This window comes from Micromys minutus (genome assembly GCF_963924665.1).
Source record: "Micromys minutus genome assembly, chromosome: 22".
In the NCBI taxonomy this organism is placed as follows: domain Eukaryota; kingdom Metazoa; phylum Chordata; class Mammalia; order Rodentia; family Muridae; genus Micromys; species Micromys minutus.
Window position 1 is genome coordinate 1,642,356 of NC_137957.1, and position 22,962 is coordinate 1,665,317.

General features: G+C 57.7%; 2 protein-coding genes across 8 annotated transcripts; one reads left to right on the forward strand and one right to left on the reverse strand.

Annotated features, from left to right (window-relative positions):
- The first annotated feature begins 109 nt into the window (after positions 1-109).
- On the forward strand, positions 110-2,268 carry LOC308434988 (UPF0449 protein C19orf25 homolog). 3 transcript variants are annotated; one of them, XM_080935505.1, is made up of 3 exons: positions 110-466; positions 1,015-1,193; positions 2,003-2,268. In XM_080935505.1, exons 1-3 carry the CDS (start codon positions 337-339, stop codon positions 2,036-2,038), a joined length of 345 nt encoding a protein of 114 aa, XP_080791631.1. In that variant the 5' UTR covers positions 110-336; the 3' UTR covers positions 2,039-2,268. The 3 variants fall into 3 exon arrangements, with proteins under 3 accessions (XP_080791631.1, XP_080791630.1, XP_080791632.1); XM_080935504.1 differs by having other exon boundaries at positions 2,008-2,268; XM_080935506.1 differs by having other exon boundaries at positions 1,015-2,268.
- A 2,071-nt stretch (positions 2,269-4,339) lies between these two features.
- Positions 4,340-22,886, reverse strand: APC2 (APC regulator of WNT signaling pathway 2; the record flags this gene model as incomplete). 5 transcript variants are annotated; one of them, XM_080935402.1, is made up of 15 exons in its annotated part: positions 4,340-9,323; positions 10,871-11,085; positions 11,819-11,935; positions 12,126-12,203; positions 12,505-12,644; positions 12,852-12,947; positions 13,521-13,908; positions 14,405-14,503; positions 14,651-14,728; positions 14,906-15,019; positions 15,122-15,230; positions 16,733-16,913; positions 17,004-17,094; positions 17,248-17,406; positions 22,833-22,886. In XM_080935402.1, 15 exons carry the CDS (start codon positions 22,884-22,886, stop codon positions 4,340-4,342), a joined length of 6,903 nt encoding a protein of 2,300 aa, XP_080791528.1. The 5 variants fall into 5 exon arrangements, with proteins under 5 accessions (XP_080791528.1, XP_080791527.1, XP_080791526.1 ...); XM_080935401.1 differs by having other exon boundaries at positions 14,906-15,022; XM_080935400.1 differs by lacking the exon at positions 22,833-22,886 and adding an exon at positions 17,943-18,026.
- Positions 22,887-22,962: the final 76 nt, after the last annotated feature.

Here is a 22,962-nt window from a genome sequence, read left to right on the forward strand (position 1 = left end):
ACCTAGGAGTAACTAGGCCTAGGGCTTTTTAAGACGGGGGAGGGGTTTCGCGAGGAGTGGAGCTGGAGCGGACCGGAAGTGCCAGAACGCAGTGGCGCTCAAGCAGGAAGCGGAAGCGGTGGCGGCCACCTAGGTTCTTGCAGCGCAGAAAGGCAGCAGGGTTTTTCTAGAGCAAACTGGAGTGGTGGTCGAGCCAAACGCCGAGGTCCCGGGAGGAGGCAAAGCGAGACGGGTTAGGGACCTCGGCGCAGGTCCGTAACGGATGCGTAGGCGTTCACGGGGCCGGAGGGCCAAGCCGAGAGTGCACCCCCAGTTAGCGCGCGCTCCGCCCACAGGATGAGCTCCAAGGCCAAGAAACGCGTAGTGCTGCCCACTCGCCCCGCGCCTCCCACGGTGGAGCAGATCCTGGAGGACGTGCGACGGGCACCCGCCCAAGATCCTATTTTCACTGCTCTGGCCCCAGAAGGTAGGAGAACGTAAGACTCCCGAGTCAGGAACAACTGGATTGCAGCCAGACACCTAGGGACAAATCTTCTTTGTCCCTGGCCTTTTTTCCCACTGCAAAATGAGGTCATCAAAAATAAAGCTGAAGTGCTGCAAAACTTGGTGATTTAAACCAACCCAGGGGTCTGGAGCAGGAGGATTGCTGTGAGTTCTGGAACTTGTCTCAAGGGGGCGTGGCCAGTTGCTCCTACAAGGAAATGGGGGGAAGGTACCAGAGGTGCAGGGTCATTTGTGCGAGTCCTGTCCTAGAATCCAGGAACCCAGGCAGTCCTGGGTAGAACAGCAAGGCCAGGGTGGTTGGAGGGGTCCTGTCATCTCCGTGACCCACAAACCCTGAAGGTTTTCAGGCCTGAAACTGACTCTTACTTTCTAGTACCAAGATAGGTCTGTGTAGCCCAGGCTCGCCAGAAATTCACCAAGTAGCTAAGGATAACTTTGAATCACTGTCCTCTTGCCTCTGGATTGGTGGAGATCAGGCCTGGGGATGGTGACACTGTTTCTTCTTTTCAGACCCCCCAGACCCATCCCCAAGGGCTGAGGACTCTGAGATACAGCAGGAGCAGATCTACCAGCAGAGCCGGGCCTATGTGGCTATGAATGAGAGGCTGCAGCAGGTGGGGGATGCGCTGAGGCAGAAGTTCGATGGCCTTCGGCAAGCTGGTCAGAGGCTGGAACAGGATATTAGCCAGGTGACTTCAGCCACCTCTTAGAGCCGAGGTTACACCTGATGTCCTTGGCCCAGGCCTGGGCACGTGGCAGCCAGATGGTCTGGGTCAATATTTGCTGCCTCAACCCTGGCCTGGGGGGATCCAGTGGCCCACGCTGCCAGCTTGGGGCTTTGTCCCCTCTTCCATTCTTAATGACCTCTAATTGACATGGCCACCTCCTCATTCCGGGGACACCTGCCTAGATTACATCTAGGACTTGACTGTAGGTCAGGGGTCAGAGGCAGTCTGCCTTATAGTGACCAGTGTCACCCTGGGCAGTGAAGTTCTCTGTCCCCAACATCCACAGCAGATGAGCCACTGTCATCTTGGTCGAGAGAGTGGGCTGGCTGCCCCCTTCCTAGAGCCTAGCTCAGGTCCTCCAGGGCCCCACTGCCTTCCCAGCTCTCCCTGGGGCTGGCAGGACTCAACAAGGGGGTTTTCATTCTGGGGAGTCCAGGGGTCCAAGAGGAGCCCCACAAAGACTGGAGCCCTGTGTGTGGTGGGCGTTGCCCCTTCTGGACCTGGGGTTCGGTTTGCCTTCTTGCAGAAGGCCCACTACTCTTGGGGTGGCTGGACTTTAATTCTGGCAGATCAAAGATGTTTGATGTCTAAACAACACGGATCTCCCTTAAGTCAGACTAGATCACTGGCAGCTCAGGCAGAGGCCCCGCACCAGCTTTCTCGGTTCCCAAGCTGGAACTGTTCTGTCACAAATGGCCTTAGCTTGTGGCCATGTTATTCCTGACACTCCAAATTCCTGATGGTCACCGAGTCTGGTTTGCCCTGACCAGTACAGCCTGGAATCCTGGTCCCCACCTCCATCTTGACACCTCCACCACCACAAGTGACCAATGGCTGATGGCCAGGTATGGCTCGGCTGACCCTCAACCAACCTTGGCTCCGGAATGTGGGGACCTGACACACTGTCCAGTCAGCGGCGAGCTCGGAACCAACTTCTGAGGTTGGACAGCAGCTGCAGAAGAAAGAAGGTTCTGGAACGACCTCCCCCCTCCAGAGCCCATGCTACAGATAAAGTTCCAGTGCGACTGACTGAGTGGCTCGCTTTATTAAAGATATGAACAAGAATCAGAAGCCAGGCTGGGTGTCCTCTTGGGGTCAGTATGTACAGAGGTGTAACACCGTAGAGCAGGGCGGGGACGGTACTGCAGCAGAGGACACACCGACCAGGTGTGAGCAGGGGGGATGACACTGGCGTGGGACAGTGCAACAGACACACAGTGAGGTAACTGGTGGGCACGTTGCCCTGGTCAAGCACCCAGTGGTTAATCTCCAGTAGACCACTGGTGTCCAGCTCAGGGTGTTAGCAGTTGGCAGCAGCAGCAGCCTGGCGGACAGCAGACCCCTCCTGCTCTGCCTCTAAGGACACTCCAGAGGCTGCTGCTGTCCCATAACCGCTCTTACCTACCCTGGGCTGGATGTTACACTGTGTGGGGTAGAGAAGGCAATCATGGTTGCTGGGCCCAAGGCTGACCGGACAGGAGGAGGTGGCTAGAAGAAAGATGGCCCTTGCATGCTTGTGCTATAGCCCACACGTCTCTGATGTTCCACTCTGAGTCCTCCCCATGGCCCACATGGGGAAACCAAGGCACAGAGCAGTGTGTGTACACCTGGGCTTTCACAGTGCGTGGTATGCAGGCTCAGTCCACAGAGATGCGGCTTACCTCCAACCCAGCTGCAAGTCTGTCCATCACCTGTCCCCAGTACAGCCATCCTAGGCGTGTCTTAGGTGCCCTAGAGAGGGTGTTCTAGAGCCACTTTGCCCTGTCCTTGTCCCCTCCCAGTCACCCACAGGCCAGCAGCCCTTTTGGGCAGGCAAGGTCCTAGCACTAACCAGTTGATGCCTGGAGTTTCTGCTGTGACACTGTCCCCAACAATTAGGGCCAGAGCCCCAGACAAAGAAACATCAGGCATTGCTTAGGCTGTAGGCTTTCAAAGCACTGGACAGGTGTGACATGACCCCACACATGGCATGACCTAGTCATCAGCCTGAGGTGAGGTGGCAAGCTTGAGTGTCAGCTCCCTGCCAAAAAAGGGACCCTCGGGAAAGGGCAGCAATGTCCTTAGTTACTCCCAAGGCCCCCACTCCCCACCCCTTCTCAACGCCTCAGAAGAGGGACTTGAGGTTGGCTCTCTGGGAACAGCTCATGCAGGTGGCTGTTGACTATAGGTCCCCTTACAAAGGGCAGCCTGGGGTCCCACAGGAGAGAGGTTGTTGGCTCTCTGTGGGAAGACTGAGCTGAGCCCTCACTCTGCCCCAGGTCCCTGTGACGGACACACACAGACCTGACGCACAGGCTACCTTACATCTGGATCCCTGCCCTCCATAGCAGCTCCAGGCTCCCCTCACTGTCACCAAGTCCCCAGTTTGATTTCGGGCTGTGTCTGAGTGAGGCCCAAGGCTCTGTTCTAGTCCTGACACCTGCATCATAACACAGGCAGGACTGGGAAGGGGTAGACTGTCCCTTCCCAGACGGATCGGCCTCCCTTAAGGGCCCCCAGAGCCTAGCCAGCTTGTCCTTGGAATTAGTGTCCCTCTGTCAGTCAAGGGACATAGTGTCAGCTGCTCCGCAGCTCCTGTGTCACAAGGGCTCTTCACCTTGGCAGTCTCTCAACGGCCATGATGAGTGTTCAGTCTACAGCTCCTCGGCTGCCTCAGAGAAAGCAAACACCCCTGGCAGAGTCATCATTAACCAATTACTCCAGCGCTAATTACAGGCTTCCACAGTGCAGGGCTGAGGCGGCCCCAGCTGCCAAGTAGAGGCTCACTGCCCTACCCCCAAGCCTGTCCACCCTCCTACCGCTGGGTGCAGCTCAGGGCAGGTCCTGCATGGGCCCACAGCTAGTGGCCCTCAGAGATTGGCTGTCCACCCCTTCCCAGGCTAACCTCAAAAAATGGCACTGTGTGTGCCCTGAGGCCCCTCTATAGCGGATTCCCTCAAGCCCCAGATAGAAGCAAGGGCTGGCCCTAAGGTGCAGAGATGCGAGCTGGACGGGGCTCTGAGGGCATAGATGTACCTACTCAGAGCATCTAGAGAGCAGGCCCGCAGCAAAGCCAGCCTGGGCCACAGGGTGAGGAGAGTAAGTTCCAGAAGGCAGGCCTATACCCACTACTCCAGGAGGCTAGCTGGAGAGGTGACAGGGGCTTTCTCCACTGCTGAGTCACTGGTCATTGTGGCAGCTGCCATAGGGCTGGGCACATAATTGAAGGGGGGAACCCGTGCAGCCCTGCTGGGGGAGCCATGCCTGCTGGTAGGAAAGCCCGCCATGACAACACTCAGACCCTCGTGGGTGAAGGGCGCTGAGGCAGGAGGCTTGGTGAGTACTGGTCCATCTACATCGCTGCCCAGTGGAGGAACCGGGCCACTGGCCGGAGCCTGTGGGGGATCTCTGCTCTCCAGGCTGGGTGACGTGCTGGAGTTGGTCTTAGAGGTGGCCACATCCTCCGTCTGAACCACTGCGTCGCTGGTCTTGCGTTGTGGAGTTCCTGCAGGGCTGTTTTCAGGCGATGAGCCCCTGAGAGGCAGGGCAGTGGCAGGCAACGTGCTGCGCAGGATGTGGGGGACATCTTCATCTTTGATACGACGCCAGGTTGTACCCGGTGCAGCCACCCTAGGCAGCGGCCTGGCCTCGCCATCACTTCCCCGGCGAGTGGCATTGGCCTGGCTGGTGGGCACAGAGACAGCGCTATCGGGCCTGCGGGACACACTGATATGTGGCAGAGATGCGTACCGCTTGACTGTCTCAGGCCGACCAGGGGTCGCCCGCACAGGCAGGCGTGAGGGGCTCTCAGAGCTGGTGCGTCTGGGCGCACGTGGGGCCAGACCTGGCTTGGGGGATTTCTGTGCTGCCAGGGGCTGCCGTGGGGATACCCGCAGCTCATCACAACGAGAGGAGCAAAGGAAGACAGCAGGGAGTGCAGGCCGTCCACGGCGGGGCGAAGCGGCCAGGGAGGTGGAGGCCGTGGAGTCCGCAGACGACAGCTCGGATCTTCGGCGACGAAGGAGACCTGGGGATTCCTTGATGAAGGTCAGCTGCCTTCTGAAGCCTGAGCGATCGGAGGACTCACTGCCGCTGGAGCGGGCTGAGGCCATGCGCACCAGGCCCAGGCGGCTGCCACGTGCCCCAGGAGTTCCCTCAGCCCCAGCTTGGCCCCTGGAGCCAGACTCTGGGGGTGGCCTGGCCAGTGGAGGTGGCACCCGCCTGGCTGGTCTTTGCATGAACGGGATCCGCACTGGTGACTTCTGGGTCTTGTGTTGCTTAGCCAGAAGGGCCCGGGCTGGTGACTTGGGCGCTGGGGACCCCCCAGGGCCAGGCAGAGGCCCTCCTGTTGGAGTGGCCAGAGGGGATCGCCTAGGCAGAGGCTGGGATGTTGGGGAGGTCTGTGAAGAGCTTGAGGCCGTCTTGGCGAAACGGGCTGGAGGTGTAGCACTCCTGGGGGGGTGGCTCAAGGCTGCCAGCTCAGAGATCTTGCCTGGTCGGTGGAGGCTCCGTGAACGTTGTTGCTCAGGGCTGGGGACTTTGGTGGCAGTTTCTGGCTGAGTGGTAGCCGATGTCACCATCTTTTTACTGGCAGTACAAGGTCCAGAAACACCTTTGGAGTGAGCCCGGGAGGCTGGGCTGGCCGTGTAGATCACTGTCCGTCCCCGGAGCATGGCTGACTCCCCTGCCATTGTTTTCTGGGTACCCTTTGCCTTCTCAGGGCCACCAGGAAACCGGGGACTTCCACTGGTCTTAGTGGAAGTTGTGCCCCGTTTCTTAGGACGCCAGGCACCCCCAGCCTCGGCTGTGGACTTTCGCCCTTTTCTGAGCTGGGGGGTCGGGAGGGGAGAACCTGCTGACAGCCCAGACACCAAAGACAAGAGGGAGTCAGACTCAGAAGAAGCTTCTAGGCTAGCTTTGGCCGCTGCCTGATGCAGCCATGTGACAATGGAGTTTGCGCCCTCTTGGATAGCCTGCCACTCAACGCTGTCTAGGTCGGAGGCTGGATCAGAGCCAGGCACCTCCTCATGGCATTTCCGTGGCATCTCAGTGGCCCTCGTGTCTGACCTCACAGGTCTTGGCTTGCGACGCCGTGAGCCAGGTGCCTGGGTCCGGCGCCTGAGCATGGCTAAGTTGGTGCAACCCTGCGGAAGTTCCTCTTCTGCCCTTGGGCTAGGAAAATTGTCCTTTTTTCTGCCCGGCTCCAGGCCTGGAGGATGGCTGGCTGGCTGTCCAGAGCCCTCAGGCTCACTGAGGGAACTAGCGGAGGAGGTCAGAGAATAGCAGGGTGGGGTCTCGTCCACTATCAGTCTGGGCTGGGCCCTCACAGGGAGTGTTGCAGGCTTTGTTGCCCTGGTTGGGGTCTCCTTCCTGCTTGTGGGTTTCTCGTGCTTAAGAGCCCGTGGGATGGCGGATGTCCGCCGAGGTGGTGGTGCCATGGCTGGTGGTTCCTCATCAGAGTCATAGAAGCAGTACACGGCTTCCTCGGTGGGTGTCGTGAGGCATAGTGACTGCAGGGCACCATCTCCACGGGTCCGGGTCTGGCATGAGCCATCCCTGTTGGACCGAACACTCTGGGGCCGGCTGAGGGGTAGTTCCAATCCTGCCCGGTTCCTATTAGCCCCCCGGGTGTGCTCTGTGCTCTTAGCAGCACCTGCTGCCTTGGGCCGGTGCCCACGGGTCTGCCTGGCAGGAGCAGCTCGGCCTGTGGGTTTCTGCCTGTCCCCAGGCCCGGCCGGCTTGTCTCTGGAGGGTCCCTGTAAGGTTTCATCACTGAGCGAGGCTGCACTGGAAAAGTTGACAGGTGTGCCCTCTGCAGAGTCTGTGCCCAAGTCATCACCCTGAGCCGGGGCAGGCACTAACATGTACACAGGCACCGGCAGTGCGCGGCGGCCAGGCACCAAGGCCGAAGCCACCTTGCGGAGTCGAGCGGGCATGGCTGCCCCTAGACATTCACGCAATGCCTCCAGTTCCTTATCAGCCGCTGACCGAGCCCTAGAACCAGCTGGTGTTGGGCCATCCAGGCGGCCGGCAGCCTCATCCCTCCGACGGTGGCCCCCACCACCCACCGCTCGTTCTGGACAGGCTGGTGGCCTCAGACGCAGCTCCACATCCTGCTGAACATACAACTCGTGCAGGGCCAGTGCACTGAGGCTGGAGGCACAAGAGAAATTCTCGTCTGGCTTCTCCACCGTGAAGCGTACGCTTCCCGCATCCAGCTCCGAGGGCGGCTGGCATCTTTCCCGACAGTCTGCAATGTCTAGGAAGCGCTTCACATAGCTTTCCCACTGCAGGCTGAACTGGCTGGTCTCGGGCTGCCCAGGAGGTGCTGGTGGAGTCTTGCTGCGGCTCGGGGGCATCGTCTGCCCCGGGCTGTCTGGCAACTCACTGGGACTCACTGTGCCACTGCCCAGCCCACTGCACGGGTCACTGGGGATGGAGCTGGCAATGGAGCGGCTCTCGAAGCTGCCCAGGGAGCTCACAGAACTACAGCGGCTCAGGACTAAGGGCGTCTCCTGGACACAGTTCTCGGATGAGCTGGATGGTGTAGCATCCTCCACCCCAAGACCTCGACTGCGCCCCCGCTGCGGGGCTGGGATGGACACCGGAAGAGAGGTGGACCCGGATGCTTGCCACACCCTGTCCAGCTCGGCCTCATCAGGACCAGCTTCCTCAAGCCCCTCCAGGGATGAATCACTGTCATCAAGGTTTGCCTGGCTGGGGATGGCATGGCCCGTGGAAGACAGAGAGGACAGAGAACTGCACCTGGAGAGGGACAGTGGCCCATCCTGTGCCACCAACTTCTGCAGCACCTTACTAGCTATGGGTATGGGGGAGGCCACCAGTTTCTCAGGGACTTTGCTCAGGCCATCTGCAGGTATCCACGCCTGTTTCCGAGCCCCCGGGGAGGTTCCAGGCCCAACTAGGGGTCTGACACCTGCCCCAGCAGCCCCATCAAGCAGTGGCACATGCTGATAGGTTGGGGATAACTTAATGGTGCGCACTCGGGCATCGGTGACTGCCGTGTCCCGGGCAGGAAGCTCAGCCCGGCTGGGAAGGTCCAGGTCCAGTCTGCTGGGCCGAGTCTGTCCCCGCACAGGGTCATCACGGTGCTCAGCCAACGCAGCCAGTGGACAAGGTGTCATGTGTTCCCGGGTACAGTAGCCATCACTGGTGCTACCACTGTTCAGGCTGTCGTTAGAGAGGCTGGTGTGGGCCGCCTTGAGCCTTAGAAGAGGGTGTGCCCGGCTGCCAGCTTCACGCCGCCCACCCTCGGTGCCCCGGCACGGAGAGCAGGACTGAGCACGGCCCTCTCTTGGTGCCTCCTGCCCTGGGTCCCCTGAGCTGAGACTGAAGCTGTCGTCAGATGAGGTGTGCAGGGCAGAGATGTCCTCCACCAGCCGGTCGATCCGAGCCACAGCCAACGCCAGCTTGGCCTTAGCCTTGGCTGCCACAGCTGCCTCCCCACCAGCCTCCTTCTCGGCTTCCAGCCCACCCTGGCGGGCAGGTGGGGTGCGGGCCAGTGCCTGGCCCTGAAGGAAGGGACCACCAAGGAACATAGACATCACTGCTGGGCTGGCGGGCTCAGCTGTGGTGGCCGCAGCAGCCAGGGACGGTGCGTCATCATCGTCAAAGCAGCCGGAATCAGAGGCATAGTCCTGCACCAGCCCGTCCAGGTGGCGGAGGGGCGGCAGGGGCTTCTTTGAAGTGGTCTCTGCCTCAGGCAGACCCTGCTTCTCCAGGTGACTGAGTGCATGCACCAGGTGCCGAGTGTCCAACTCGGCTTCCAGAGCCCTCTGCTTGCGGACATACAGACTGGGCACGCAGGTGCCCGGGGAGACGGCCATGGCCGCGGCCTGGTACTTGGCAGGTCGGTGAGCCAGCAGGTTCCGCAGAGCGGCAGCGCTGCCCATGGCGATCATCTTGTGTTTAGAGTGGACGAGGTTGCGGAGCATGCCCACGGCCCCCAGGTCCCACAACAGTTCCTGGTCTCGGGGACTGCGGGCAGACAGGTTCCAGAGGGTGCCGCAGGCATTGCTCACGATGGTCAAGCTGTGGGAGGTGAGGTGCTGCAGCAGCGTCTGGAGGCAGCTGTGGTCACGGAGCACCTGCCTGGGGGAACCCAGAGTAAAGGGACGTGGACTTTAGCCCAGTGCCACGGGGCCCCGCCCCCTAGCCATACCCACGGCACGAGAGCTCCTCCCCCAAGGTTCTTAGTACAGCAGCCCCAGCCCAGCCATGCTTGCCTGGTTCAGCCATTCCTCTAGCCTAGCTATGCCCCATGCCCACCCCTGGTCACCCATACCCTAAGCTCCGCTCTACCCACCTCTACTTTGCTGAACTCTTAGCCAAGTAAATCAGGTCCACCCTTGCTCAGCCAATCACAATTCTGCCTTGCTATGCAAGTAGGCTTGCCCCGCCCTGCCCTGTCGATACCCACGTGTCAGGCCCTGCTCAACCTTGCCCACCTCCACTGTGCCAGCAGCTAGCTGAGCTACCCCAGTTTGCTAGCAAGGCTTAGCCACGCCCCTGCTTGCCCGCCCCTTACCCCCAGACTCAAACCACTGGATACGGTAGATAAACACGTCCACCCTTTAGGTTTGAGTTTAAGAAAAATGAAATAGCTCTAGCCTAAGTTTTCCCAGCCTGCACGACCCCCCCCCCATGAACGTCTCCCCGAAGCTGTTTGGGTTTTGGTTTGTTTTGAGGTAGATTCTGAGGAAGCTGAGGCTAACTTTCAGCCCCGTAGCTAGCTGAAGGTGACTGTCCTGTGCCAGGCTCATAGCTGTGTTTCCTGAACCTCCATTTCTGGGGTATGTATTTAGGTTGCTTGGTTTTAAGATTTTTATTTTTGTTTTTCAAGACAGGGTTTTTCTGTATAGCCCTGGCTGCCCTGGAACTCGATCTGTAGACCAGGCTGACCTCGAACTCAGAGCCACACCTGCTTCTGCCTCCCCAGAGCTAGGATTAAAGTGCTGTGTGCCATCACTGCCTGGCTGTTCGTTTGTTTTTTAAGACTTAATTTTAAAATTCTTATCATTTTATTTCATAGGGATGGGTGTGGCTGTCTGTACACCATATGTGAAGTGCCCACCGACGCCAGAAGGGGGCAGCAGAGCTTCTGGAACTGAAGCTACCTGTGGCGAGTGGCTCATCCTGAGCACTGAGAACTAAACCCAGGTTCTCAGTAAAAGTAGTACATTTGTACAGTTCCTGAGAAGCACCCATAACTCACTCCCGCCCCCTTGCTTTCCTTTTTTTTCTTTTTCTGGAAAAAGATCTCATTTGACAGTCCTGGAACTTGCTAAAAGCCAGGCTGGCTTCAGACTTATAGGGCATCCTGCCTCTGCTTCCCAGGTGCTGGGCTGAGGCGCATCCCCTGCCATGTCTGCCTTATTATGAACAGAATTTAATAACGGGGTTTATGTTATTCTGTGTATGGTCGTTTTGCCTGCATGTTTTCCTGTGTGCCACATGTGTGCCTGGTATCCACAGACATAAGAAGAGGGCACAGGATCCCTTGGAACCGGAGTTAAGGATTGTATGTTGCCATGGGGTGCTAGCAACCAAGCCCAGGTCCTCTGCAAGAGCAGCCACTGCTGCCCCACCGCCTCCCAGTCCCAGCCTCTATACTTGGATGGATCACGATGTGAGCTGACCTGTAGTCCTCCCGTGTGGCAATGAGGCTTGACACATTGCGTAGGATCCCACCGCCACTCTCGATGACTGCCAGCGAGTTCCCTTGGCAACGGTATGTGAGGGTGCTCACCAGGAAACCCAGTGCACCCTCCACCTGGCAAATGGCAGCCTTGTTCTCTGTGCTGTGGGCCGACAGGTTCCACAGAGCACTGAGCACGCTCTTTAGGGTGGACTCCTGAAGTGGGAGGGAAGAATGGTCAACATGAAGGATGTAGCCACTCATGGGCCTCCACTACGACCAAGAGATTTTCCATAGAATCAACAGCTCAGCCTGGTGGCGAAGGCCTGTCACTGTGTACTCAGGAGCCTGAGGCAGGAGGATTACAAATTCTAGTCGAGCCTGGAATAGCTGTAAAATGAATAATACGCAAAAAAATGCTGCTAAAGTAGCTTAGTGGTGGAGCCCCGCCTAGACTCCCAGTGGGGCTGGGGCGTGGCCAAGGTGGAGCCGCGCCTAGACTCCCAATCAGGGACTGGGGCGTGGCCAAGGTGGAGCCCCGCCCAGACTCCCAACCAGAAACTGGGGCGTGGCCAAGGTGGAGCCCCGCCCAGACTCCCAATCAGGGACTGGGGCGTGGCCAAGGTGGAGCCCCGCCCAGACTCCCAATCAGGGACTGGGGAGTGGCCAAGGTGGAGCTCCGCCTAGAGTCGCCTAGTGAGGGACTGAGGGCGTGGCTCAGCAGCGAGGTTTCTGCCCTGCACGTGAATGTCAGTACTTTCATCCTCGGAGTGGTGTGGTGTGTAGTGTTGGAGGTTTCAGAGCTACAGGCCGGGAGCACCATGCTCATCCATCCAGTTTACCTTGGTTCCCCACCCCCACCCCAGAGACAGGGTGCCCATCGCCTGCCGCGGGCTGTCTCCCCACTCTGAGCCTCTGCCCTCCCCAGTCCCAGGCTGCCCATGCTCACCTTGGAGGCCCGCAGCACACATTCCATCAAGGCGGTCATGCTGCCAACCTCCCTCAGCACCTTCTTGCTGTTGATGTCCGCCCTCCATGACAGGTTACGAAGAATACTGGAAACAACCTGGGGGGAGGAGCTTTAGTGGACCCCGAGCCCAGGTTCCAAAGGTTTCCTCCCACCCACTATGATCCTGGAAGATGGCAAGTAACAAAACTCGGGGTATTACTCTTAGAAGGGATCAGGTAGAGACCTCTGGTAGTCGTCCCAACCTGGAAAAAACAGCCCAAACCTCTCTCTCCCCCACCCTGTGTACCTGATGCAGCTCCTCGCTCTCAGAGGCAAGCTGGGCCACGATGGCTTCCATGCAGCCTCGGCGGGCACACAGTGTGGCCTGTTGGGATTGACATTGAACAGCTGAGGTCACAGAGGTAAAAACAGGGGACTCACAGCCCTTTCTCTACCTTCACCCTATTGGCCAGCTACAGAAAGTGAGCCTCAGACAGATGGACACATCTGGACTCTGCCAGCCCAGAGGTCACAATTCTCCAGACCACATCACCTGCCCGCTCTACCCATCTGTACACTGGGAATGACGGTCCCCACCTCTCAGGACCATATCTAGTCTGGGGTTAGGTGAGGCACTCCTCAAGATGGTACCTGACCCTTGCCCATCCTCCTCCCACCCCAGGAACCTTGTTGGCAACGTCTCCAAAGGTGAGGTTGGTGAGGGTCATGCCAGCATAGCGGCGCAGGGCAAGGTTGAGTGGATCCCGGGTCATCTTGTGCATCTCATAATCCACCTGCAGTAGCTCTGCCACAGCCTGCAGCCCCCCTGTAGGTGTGGGGAGGGAAGCTGGGTGTCATAAAAGGGCTGAGGCCGGTCAAAGGGACCAGTCTCCCATCCCATGGACACCACTTTCCCAGTTCTTTTATAACCACCCATACACACTTCCCAGCCTATCCTGTATCATGGCATCTAAAGAGGTCAGTCAACAGCTGTGGCTAAGGCCCAGAAGAGGACCCTCGATGGGACACTCACCTAGCTCATTCATAGCACGACGGTATTCCTCGTCGAACGACAGCTTCATCACCGCACAGGTGGCCTGGCAGATCTGAGGCTCAATGGGGACAGGGGCTGTGGGTAGGCATGAGGTTAGATTCCCACTCCTGGAGTGATACCTAAGTTCACCCTAGCCTCTTCCCATGCTGTATCTACTGCTTCAAAATCTGTGGCATGTCATACACTCCCTGACTCACGGCCTCCCACGCAGAGGCCTCACGGCAGCAGGGCTGCTGCTGCTCACATACTTCCATAGCAGGGACAGGTCAAAGAAACCTGCTGGTGGCACAGGCCTGTGACTTTATAGGCCCTAGGCTATAAGGCAGGTTCAAGACCAGCGATGATAAATTAGTGAGACCAGAAGAAACAGGACTGGTGGTCTGCATCAACAATACATCCCTGCCTAGAATCCGCCAGTGAAGGGCTGGGGGCGTGGTCAGGGGCCTGGGGGCGTGGCCATGGGTAGGGTCCCTCTTAAAATCTCCCAGTGAGGTTTTGAGGGCGTGGTCAGGGGGTAGAGAGAGTCTTGTTCATTTCTTTGCCACACTGTCCTAAGGTCCCTTGGGTTCAGCTAGAAACAGAAGGTGCGAGGCTTCTTTGGTTCCCTCTCCCAAGCCTATCCAGGCCCCGTGAAAGGGGTATACTCACTGTCTCCTGTACTACTTTCTGCCCCACTCTCCCGCGCCTGAAGCCAGTCCCAGCAGGTCTCGCAGTAGGCTCGGATCTGCTCCAGCACGTGCAGCACACGCATCTCCTTGCGTGCCAGGCCCTGATCCGGCTGGGAGAAAACGATGTTGTGCAGGGCCGCATTGGCGCGCATGCGTGCATCTTTGGCACCCGGTGCTCCGGGGGTCCCCGCGCGCCCCACAGACCCAGCCTCGGTGCCATGAAGGATCTGGAGCAGCAGTGGCAGGCAGCCCGAGCGGCGCATGGCTACACAGCTCTCTGGGGAGCTGGACATTGCCAGCAGCGTGCGTGCAGTATCTTCCTGGTCGCGGGTTGCCAACATAGACAGAAGCCAGAACACTACCTCCACCTGCAGGGGAACACAGGATGACTGCAGGCTCACAATGGGAACTGTGCTCCACACGTGGATTTGGCAATTCTTCAGAAGGTCGCTGTGAACCAGTAAGACGGCTTAGTAGATAAAGGCACTTGCGACCAAACCTGACGACCTTATTCCCAGGGCCCAAATAATGGAAGGAGAGAAAAGACACTTACAAGTTGCCCTCTGACCTCCACACTTACACCAAAGCATGATCCCCCCCCCCCCGCAGGGCGCCCACACTAAGTAGGACACTCCCAGAACTCAGGAGGCAGAAGCAGGTGGGTCTCTTGAGTTTGAAACCAGCCTGGGGTACATGGAAAGTTCCAGGCCAGCCTGGGTTACACAGTGGAACTCTGTTTCAGAAAAACAAAGACCTCCCAGCACACAGGGAGCCTCAATCCTGAGCAGCTTTCTAGCAACGGGGGTTGTTTGGGGACCCCCAGCCACGCCGCTGGCAGTCCATCGTCAGATTCCTCCTTCTTACTTTGCTGTTGCCAGGCTGAGGGGTACCATCCTCAGGGTGCGTGGGGACTTCTGTCTCCTGCTCCTCCTCCACTGCCACAGGCTTGACCGCCAGCAGAGCCTGCAGGAAGAGCATATAGGCCTGGCGGTTCAGGCTGCACCACGCACAGGCTGCAGACCCCTTCCTGGGCCCAGAATAGAGTAATACCATTGAGTTGACTGGCATCTGTCATCACCCCCTCAGCCCTAACTCTCCTTGTCTTGGTACCTGGGGCTCCGTCTGCTGCACCCGGTCCTGGGCTTCCAACAGCTCCTTATCAATCTGCTCCAGGCGCGAAGCCCGTATCTAGAGAACAGAGAACCCGAAATAAGCATGTTCTTTTAGACTTACAGGCTCCTGAAGGACCCCGCCTCCTCCCAGCCTTGACTCCTCCCACCTCTGACTCCACCTTCTAATTCTCCGCCCTGCCGCAGACTCCTCCCATTTAGCTTGCCCCCCACTCCCCGAAGCCCGGGTGTGCACCTGGGCGCGCTGCACCATCTCGTCCGAAGTACCGAAGCGTTCCTCCATCAGCGAGCGGATGTGCTGGGCCTCGAACTCCAGCTGCTGCCGAATCAGGTCCATCTGCATCGAAAACTGCTGGGAGGGGGCACAGGCTGTGGTGAGGTGCGTTCTGACCGGGCCCCCTTACCACCGCCACACTCCTGCACCTTCCTTAGGGGCGCCCTGGGAGCTCACCGTGTCCACGTGTGGCAGCTCATCCAAGCGCTTAGACAGGCCCTGGAGCTGAGAGTAATACCACAGCTTCTCCTTCTCCTCCTTCTCTATCTCGCTCAGCAGGAAGCATCTGGGGGAGGGGGTGCACGGGACCTCCTTATAGGTGTCATTCTCAGGGACACCATCCCCCCGCCCCTGCTCCCAGCTCTGAGGTGGACACTGGAAGGAACTGAGTGGATGAAGGAAAAGTGACTAGAAAGCGAGGGGGAAAAAATCCCTTGGGAGGCTGAGGCCAGAGGATAGAAGAGTTTGAGGCCAGCCTTGACCACAGAGTGTGACCCCGTCCCAAACAAAGGTTCAGCGGGATGGCTCAGCAGGTAAAATAACTTGTGGCTAAGTCTGACGACCCAAGCTCTATCTTCAGAACCCATATAATGGAAAGAAAGGAACTTGTGAAGGTTGCCCTGTTACCTACATGCTCACTGGAGCACATACAATAATTGTTAAGGAGTAAAGCTATGGATATGCACCTGCCATCTTAGCAGTTTGGGAAGAGATCTTGACCAGCAGCCTTGGCTACTTGGCAAAGTTGAGGGCTACTAAAGAACCTTGGCTCAAAAAAAAAAAAAAGATAAAATAGCCCGGTGGTAATCCCATTACTTGGGAGGCTGAGGCAGGTGGATCTCTGAGTTTGAGGCCAGCTTAGTCTACAGATAGCCAGAGCTACACAGAGAAACCCTATCTAGAAAAATAAACAAATAACCAGATAAAAAGGAAAGAGCATCCTAGGAAGGTCCGAGAAGCACTCCAACACCTGCTCATCTCCAACATACACATAGTCAGGCGCAGGAGACCCTTCATTAACCCTGTCAGCCCCGCACTGAGGAAGTTGAAGCAGGAGACTGACCAGCTAGGACTACACTGAGACCCCTTTCTTTAAAGGTTTTGTTTAAGTAGGCTGGCAAGTTAGGGAGGTGGGCAAAGATAACTGTCATTGCTGGCAACCTGAGAATCCTGAGTGTGACCCCCAGGGATCTCTTAGCGTTCTCTGACTTCCAGACACGTGCTATGGTGTCCCCCAAAGAAATTAATGTGGTCGGGGAGCCAGAAAGGAAAAAAAAAAAAAAAAAAAACCAACTAACAAAACTATTTCCATTTTACAGAGAAGTCTGAAAAGTTGCTCCACAGAGCAGACGTAAGCTGTTTGTCGAGGGATCTCGTGCAACCCAGAGGGGCTGAGCCGGTTTGCCCTCTCCGGCGCTGCCCCTCCATTGGCCCTGTGCCCAGAATTTTTGGGCTTCTGTCCTTCCATCAACAAAGGCCTCAATGAGGATCTCTGGCGTTAGGCCTGTTTCTGTGCCCTTACTTAAGATGCGGCTCTGTTCCTAGAGACGCCTGTATGTCTCTGACCCGGGGATGGGGGTGGAGGCTCTTCTCCCAGGAGCCTTTCCCCTTGCCGGGAATGCCCCCATATCCTCTGTCCACCAGTCGGGGTCAGCCAGACAGGGCAGAAGGGAGATGAGAATGAAAAAGCCTGGAGGTGGGTGTGGCTGGTTGGGGCGGAGCCACTTCCAGCGACCCAATCAGAGGGCAGAGGTTCCTGGGGGCGGGTCCTTTCCCACGCCCTCTCACCTCTCCTGGTCTAATTCTTCCAGCAGGCGGATGGTGGCCCGGCTCAGCTCTCCGAAGCTGTCCTTGGATGGTCCAGAGCCGTGCACTGGGCTTCCCTCTGGAGTCCGGGCGGCAGGCTCCGGGCCCAGGGCAGGGGCATGGAACTTCAGGTTGTAGAGGCTACTGATATCAGTCTGAAGAGCTGGAGGGAGGGAGGCACTCGTGAAGATCAGCTACCTGCTTCTGCTATATCCCTGCTGGCCATGGGCCATTCTGGAAGTCGTCCACTCACCTTTCAGTTGCTCTAACACTTCTGTCTGCCCGGAGGACACCAGCACTCTCGCCTCCTGCTCCAGCTTGCCCTGAAGGTGTTTCAGGACCTCCTGTGGGCATCGTAGGGAATAGGGCTGGATGCACATGCAGACATCTGTCGCCCTGGCAGTCCACATGCCCTGGGGACCCCTCTCTTAGCTTTTCCAAGACATCCACACTTTTGAGTCTGTCTTTCTGACCCATGCCTCATTGCAGGCTCTTACCTTCATGCCAGAAGTCTCTGTCTCCAGCTTGGAGAGGTGGCTAGAGTTGTCCCTCAGCTCCTGCCTTAAGTGAGTGTTCTCGGCCTTCAAGGCCTCCACCTGGCGCACCAGCTGCTCATACGAGGCCATGGAGCTGGTCATTTTCAACTCCTGCAGTGCCTGGGGCCAAGGGGTCACAAGAGTGGTTGCTGGTCACTGGACCCCATCAGAAAGTCCTGGACTGGAGCCCAGCCCTCCACCCATTGTGGGTATGCCCTTGAGACAGGAATGGCTGTCTAGTGTGAACCAGTCACCTGGGGGCCAGCGCTTGAAACAGACACGGCAGCAGGAGTAATTGAAGCTGGAAGCCTGCCAATTGCTGTTTGATGTGTACAAGGCTAACTGATGGGTGGACAGACAGAAAGACTCCAAGACATCTGTACTGACAGCCAGAGAGACACACAGACATCTGTCACCCTGGCAGTCTTCAGTCATCAGGGCCACCTGGAGGCCACCAGGCTCACAGACTGACACAGGAGAAGCTGACTGCAGGCAGATAGACAGACAGACAGACAGACAGACCGGACAGCTCAGGCTAGCAGACACACTGGTAAAGAGGGGTCACTAGCTGGCCCAGAACACCGTGAAAGCCAGGAAGCCCTGGCTGAGAGAGCTGTGAGGGGTCTGCGAGGGTGACGGAGAAGATCCACACTCACCACAATCATCCCACCAGTTTGTGACCTGGGCCGGGACCCTCTGTGGTCCCACACCCCTCCATTCATGCAAGGTTCCCTATTCATGGTTCAGCAGCCTCCAGCCCAGATACCTCCCTTCCGCTCTGTCACAGTCCGGCTCTTTGTGCTTCTGTCTGCCTTTTCTCTCTCTTATGTCCAGCCTCCTCCCTCTGTCCAGCTGGCTGGTGCCTCCTCCCTCAGCTTGGCTCTCTCTCCACAGCTATACTGAAACCCCCATGACCAATCCTCCTTCCGTCTTTGTTCCCTTCCATCTATGGGAGCCCCCTCCCTCCGCCTTTGTCTGAGGTCCACCAATAGCATCTCATGCTATCTGCTGCTCCCTCCCCCTTGGAGCTGCCTCTCCTTGACAGCCTTGAGGCTTCATCCCAAACCAACCACACACACCCGCCCTGCTTAGGTGACACCTGCCCCCTTGGCCTCCCCTCCAACACACATAATCTAAGGCTCTGTTTTTTCTCCTTCTCTGGAAAGCCCCTGCCCACCCTGATGTCACCGAGGACATGGGTAGAGGATACCAACCAGTGAATGTCTAGAGAGTCCCAGCCCCTGGGAGGACCTGCTATGGGTCTAGCCTTGCCTTCTGTTTTCTTCATACAACAACTGTTCCCAGAAAAGAGAAACTGAGGTCCAGGGCTGGGGGTGAGTGGGAAAGCAGAGGGGTAGGAAGGAAGCCAGATGTAATCAGAACCCAGACCTTGAGATGCTCAGAAGTCCAGGCAGTTAGCCAGGCATGGTAGCACTCCCCTGTCATTCCAGCTCTCAGGAGATGGAAGTAGGAAGATCAAGAATTCAAGGCTACCTTAGGCTATACATATTGGGCTCATGGCTAGCCTGGGCTACATAGAGCTCTGTCTCAAAAGACCAAAAATTACAACAAAGCAGACCTGTCCTCTCTCCATGCCTTTGTGTATCCATCTGAAGGGTGGGGAAAATCCACTCCTGGCTGGTCCAAGGGCTGACAGGAGATCCCAGGGGAAACCTGCTCATCCTATCCAAACCAAATTTGGGGTGTCCCAGCTAGGACCAAGGCTCATATCTAATTTAACCCCTGGTGGGAGCTGAAGTCACCCATGCCATGCCCAGACAGGAGAAAGATGAGGGTCTGCAGGCACTGACATCCGTTCCCACCCTAACCTGTGCAGATGTTTCAGGCCCACACTTGATACCCTTCCTCAGTGTAGCTTGTTCTTCAGACTCCATGGGAGCTGCCAGCCCTCTAAGCTGGTGCATTCAAATCTGCTCCACACCCCTCCACCAGGCCTCTGCACCCCTCTCACCAGGCCACTCCTCCAGCCTCTTGCCTGCTGATACCGAAGTCCCTCTCCCCTCCAGAGGAAGGCATGAGGATTCCACCCGTGCACTCAGGCTCCCAATGCCCTCGGGACAAACCCTGACCCCCACAGGCACACTCAGATTCGCTGGGGACAGAGAGGCACTTGTCCTCAGGTTTTCACACCAGGCCACCTTTGACTCCTGTAGCCCCACACCCTACATCTCCCTACAGAAAGCCCCCACCCCGCGCCTACCTCCAGCCCCAAACCTCTATCAAGAAGCTACCTAGGCAGATGACAGACAAGGAAACAGCAATAATGGGACGTGGGTCTACTGAGCGTGATTCATAGGAGGGAGGCACAACACCCAGAGGGGCTCCTCTCTGACTTCCTGCCATCCCGTCCCCTTTACAGAGAGAAAAAGAAACAGACCAGGGCACACAACAGTTCCCCGGGGACGCACAGCATCCTGCTCTCCTCCATTCCTTAAGCATCATCTCCCAAGGATCCGCTGTGGAAACCGTGTGTGTGTGTGTGTGTGTGTGTGTGTGTGTGTGTGTGTGTGTGAGAGAGAGAGAGAGAGAGAGAGAGAGAGAGAGAGAGACCAGCCGCAGCGACTCAGATGCCTGTCTGCTTCATCCGGACTCAGTTTCCCCTCGGCTCCTATTCTGCCTTTGAATCCGTACTGACAGGGCGCGGCAGGTTGCACCCCTGCCCTAATCCCCGGGGAAGACGCGCGGCTTACTTGCGTCTGGGGTAGCTGTAAAGCCCAGGGCCTTCTCCCTCCTCTTGGCTAGGCCTACAAGCCAGACCTGAGGTGTCTAGGTCTCCGGGGGGGTCTCGGCAGCACAGCAGAGGGGATTGTTCCAGAGGGACAAAGCCGGATCCCGGCCTGGCCAGGCGGCGCTGCCGCTCTGGCGCTGGGCGAGACCACTGCAAGCAAGCAGGGGAGGATGCGGGATGCAGGGGCCTGGGCCAATGGCGGCGCGGGAAGACGAGCTGGTGCTATGGCGACAGCCAATAGCAACCCGGGACAGGGACCCATGCTGACCGTGGAGCATCGGGCCTCGTCTTGGGGCTCAGGGGCTGATGGGGGGCAGTGGGATTGGCAAACCCTTATCAAGGGGGAAAGGGAACTCCCCGAGGACCAAGACCCCATGCAAAACATCAAATTGATAAATAGTACACCAAACTCTTGGGGGAGGGGACGACTCAATCCACCTGCCAGGTGTGGAAGTGTCAACCAGGAGGGGCTGGGGATAAGCAAAGCCAAGAGGTCCAGTGTAACCAGGGACTTGGAAGGTTGGGAGATGGGCAGGCACTCTGGAGAGATACTGGCAACCCTTCCCCATCTTTCTCCAACCCTTTGACGGAGTATAAGTACCAGGGCCTGCCATTTTATGTGACAGTTCCCCTCTCTGTGTCCCTGTTTCTCTCTCCAGCTCCCTGATGCCCAAGGGTCCTTGAAGATGCTTAACCTTCAGAGCCTGGGGCTGGAGAGATGGCTCAGTGGTTAACAGTCCACATTTCTCCCATTGGATACAGTTCATATCCCAACAGCCAAGTCTGGTGGCTCACACCTTCTTGGAACTCAGGTTCCATGGGATCCCACACCTCTAGTGACTTCCTGCACCTGCTCATGCGAGTTCTCTCTCTCTCTCTCTCTCTCTCTCTCTCTCTCTCACACACACACACACACACACACACACACACACACGGGGGTGGGGGGAAAGCAGGCTGTAAACACCTAGGGCAGCAGGGGACTGAAAGGCTTCCAGCCAAGGCCCATCCTAAACCTGCAGTTGCAGTAACAGAAGTATCAGCTGACTGAACAGTAGCATCTAGAGTTGGACACAGCTGTCCCTGCTGCCCTGGGGAGGAGGTGTGAAAGGGGCTCTTGCTGGAGGTAGGGAAGGCTGTTCTCCTGGCTGTCATCTCAGGACTGAAGCTGAGGCAGGAGGATTGCATAGTATTTCGGATCAGCTTGTGCTAGGGTCAGACCCTGTATCAAACATAAAATGGGGACTCGGAGTTGGCGTGGCCCACTAGCAGTCAGCTTGGGGCCAGGAGGGGAAGGTGCCCAGCACAGAGGAATGAGCAAGGGCTGAATCCAGGCATGGTGGGACTCCGGCACAGGACTGGAGGAGTGGGGCATGAGGTTTAGCCAGGGCAAGCCGTCAAGCCTGGGAAAGCTGGAAGGTCCAAATGCAGAGCTGAGCAGGGTTGGAGTTGGAGTGTTGTGGGTGGGGGCACAGAGCTCAGAGCTTTTGGCTTCAGCTCTGCCTCCACCTCCCTTGGGAATTCCTGTTTCTGGCTGCAGTGTCCTTAGTGGGAGTCTAGTCTGTTCCCTCCTGGATACCACAGCTCACCAGGTGCTCTCAGGCAAGGGCTGAAAGGGAAGACTAGCCGCTCCCATACAGACAAACTGAGGCTAGAAAACAGCCTCAGTTCACAGCGCAGCTCCATTCAGATCTCTGGGGAAGATGGGCTTTTCTCCGGCCTTCTCTCCTTGGAAGGCTATGAGGACCCGTAGGCAAAATGCCCTTAGTCTCAAACCTTTAGAATATCCCTCACCCCTGAACCTCTCCTTGCGGATGATGCACAGACACCTCCAGTCACCAAGTACCTGAAGCCTGACTTTCAAGTAACACAGGAGACTCTGTCGACCCGCGCCCAGCTCCAGGGCACTCCAGGCTTCCCGATGGGCACTGTGCGCCCTTGGACCTCTCTCCTGACACTGCAGAGGTCATTGGGCTTCTCTGATGACTGCAGGTGTCCTCTTGGCGTCCCACTAGTCACCCTCCCCTATGTGGGCTCCACGGAGTGCAGAGTGCATGACCACATGCTGGCTATCGTTTGGGCATAGCTGTGAGCACAGCCCTAATAGAGAGGAATTAGCAGCCGCTGGACCAGAGTAATGGCCCTCACTCTCCCCAGAGAGGAGCAAGCTGGTGACACAGCCAGTCCCTCCCGAAACTTCCAGCACACAAGCTTTTCTTTGGCTGTCATGTGACCTTGACTCCTTAGTTGCGCCCCAGCCTCAGTTTCCCCTTACATGTCCGAACTGTAATGCTCCGGGACTCAGAACAGAATTTTTGGAATATCATATTAATGGATGCTAAGCATGGAGGCCCTAGCTCAGTATGTCCAAAGGGAAACTGAGGCCTAGCAAGTGTAGGGTGTGGTCGAGGCCCGCATTCTGCCCTGGCTGGAGCCTGATGTCGGTGTGCACCAGCTGCAGCTCTCTGTTCTTTGGAGACCTGCTGGTCTCCGCAGAAGAGAAGAAAGAGAGGAGAGGGTCTCATGCGGAGGGATGCTCCCACAGGGAAGGCCTGCGCCTGCGCAGGACGGGGGAGGGGTCGCTGCAGTACAAGGGAGGGGAACCCAGCCCTATGCACATGCTTAGGAGGTTTCCTTGGCAACTGTCTCCGGAGCAACTACGGAAGACCCCCGACTCATCAAGTTGGCTAGCTCTAACATGAGCGTCCTCCACTGTCCTCGGGGCCGCCATTCCCACAGTCAAGACCTCACCTGGCTCTCTCCCCACCCTCATCTCCGACCAGGACTCCCTGCATCTTACCTGGTTCCCAAAGAAGGTTGAGTGCAGCAGGCTTAGGAGTCCCAAGAGCCCCATGGAGTTGCGGCCGCCCGGACAGTGCGCGCCCCGCCCTCCACCGCAGGGATGGAAGGGGGGAGTGGGAGTATTGCGC

Coding starts and splice junctions, on each gene's coding strand:
- LOC308434988 (XM_080935504.1), top strand. CDS start 337: ATGAGCTCCAAGGCCAAGAAACGCGTAGTGCTGCCCACTCGCCCCGCG. Junction 467..1,014: donor CACTGCTCTGGCCCCAGAAG/GTAGGAGAACGT, acceptor TCTTCTTTTCAG/ACCCCCCAGACCCATCCCCA. Junction 1,194..2,007: donor TGGAACAGGATATTAGCCAG/GTGACTTCAGCC, acceptor TGACCAGTACAG/CCTGGAATCCTGGTCCCCAC.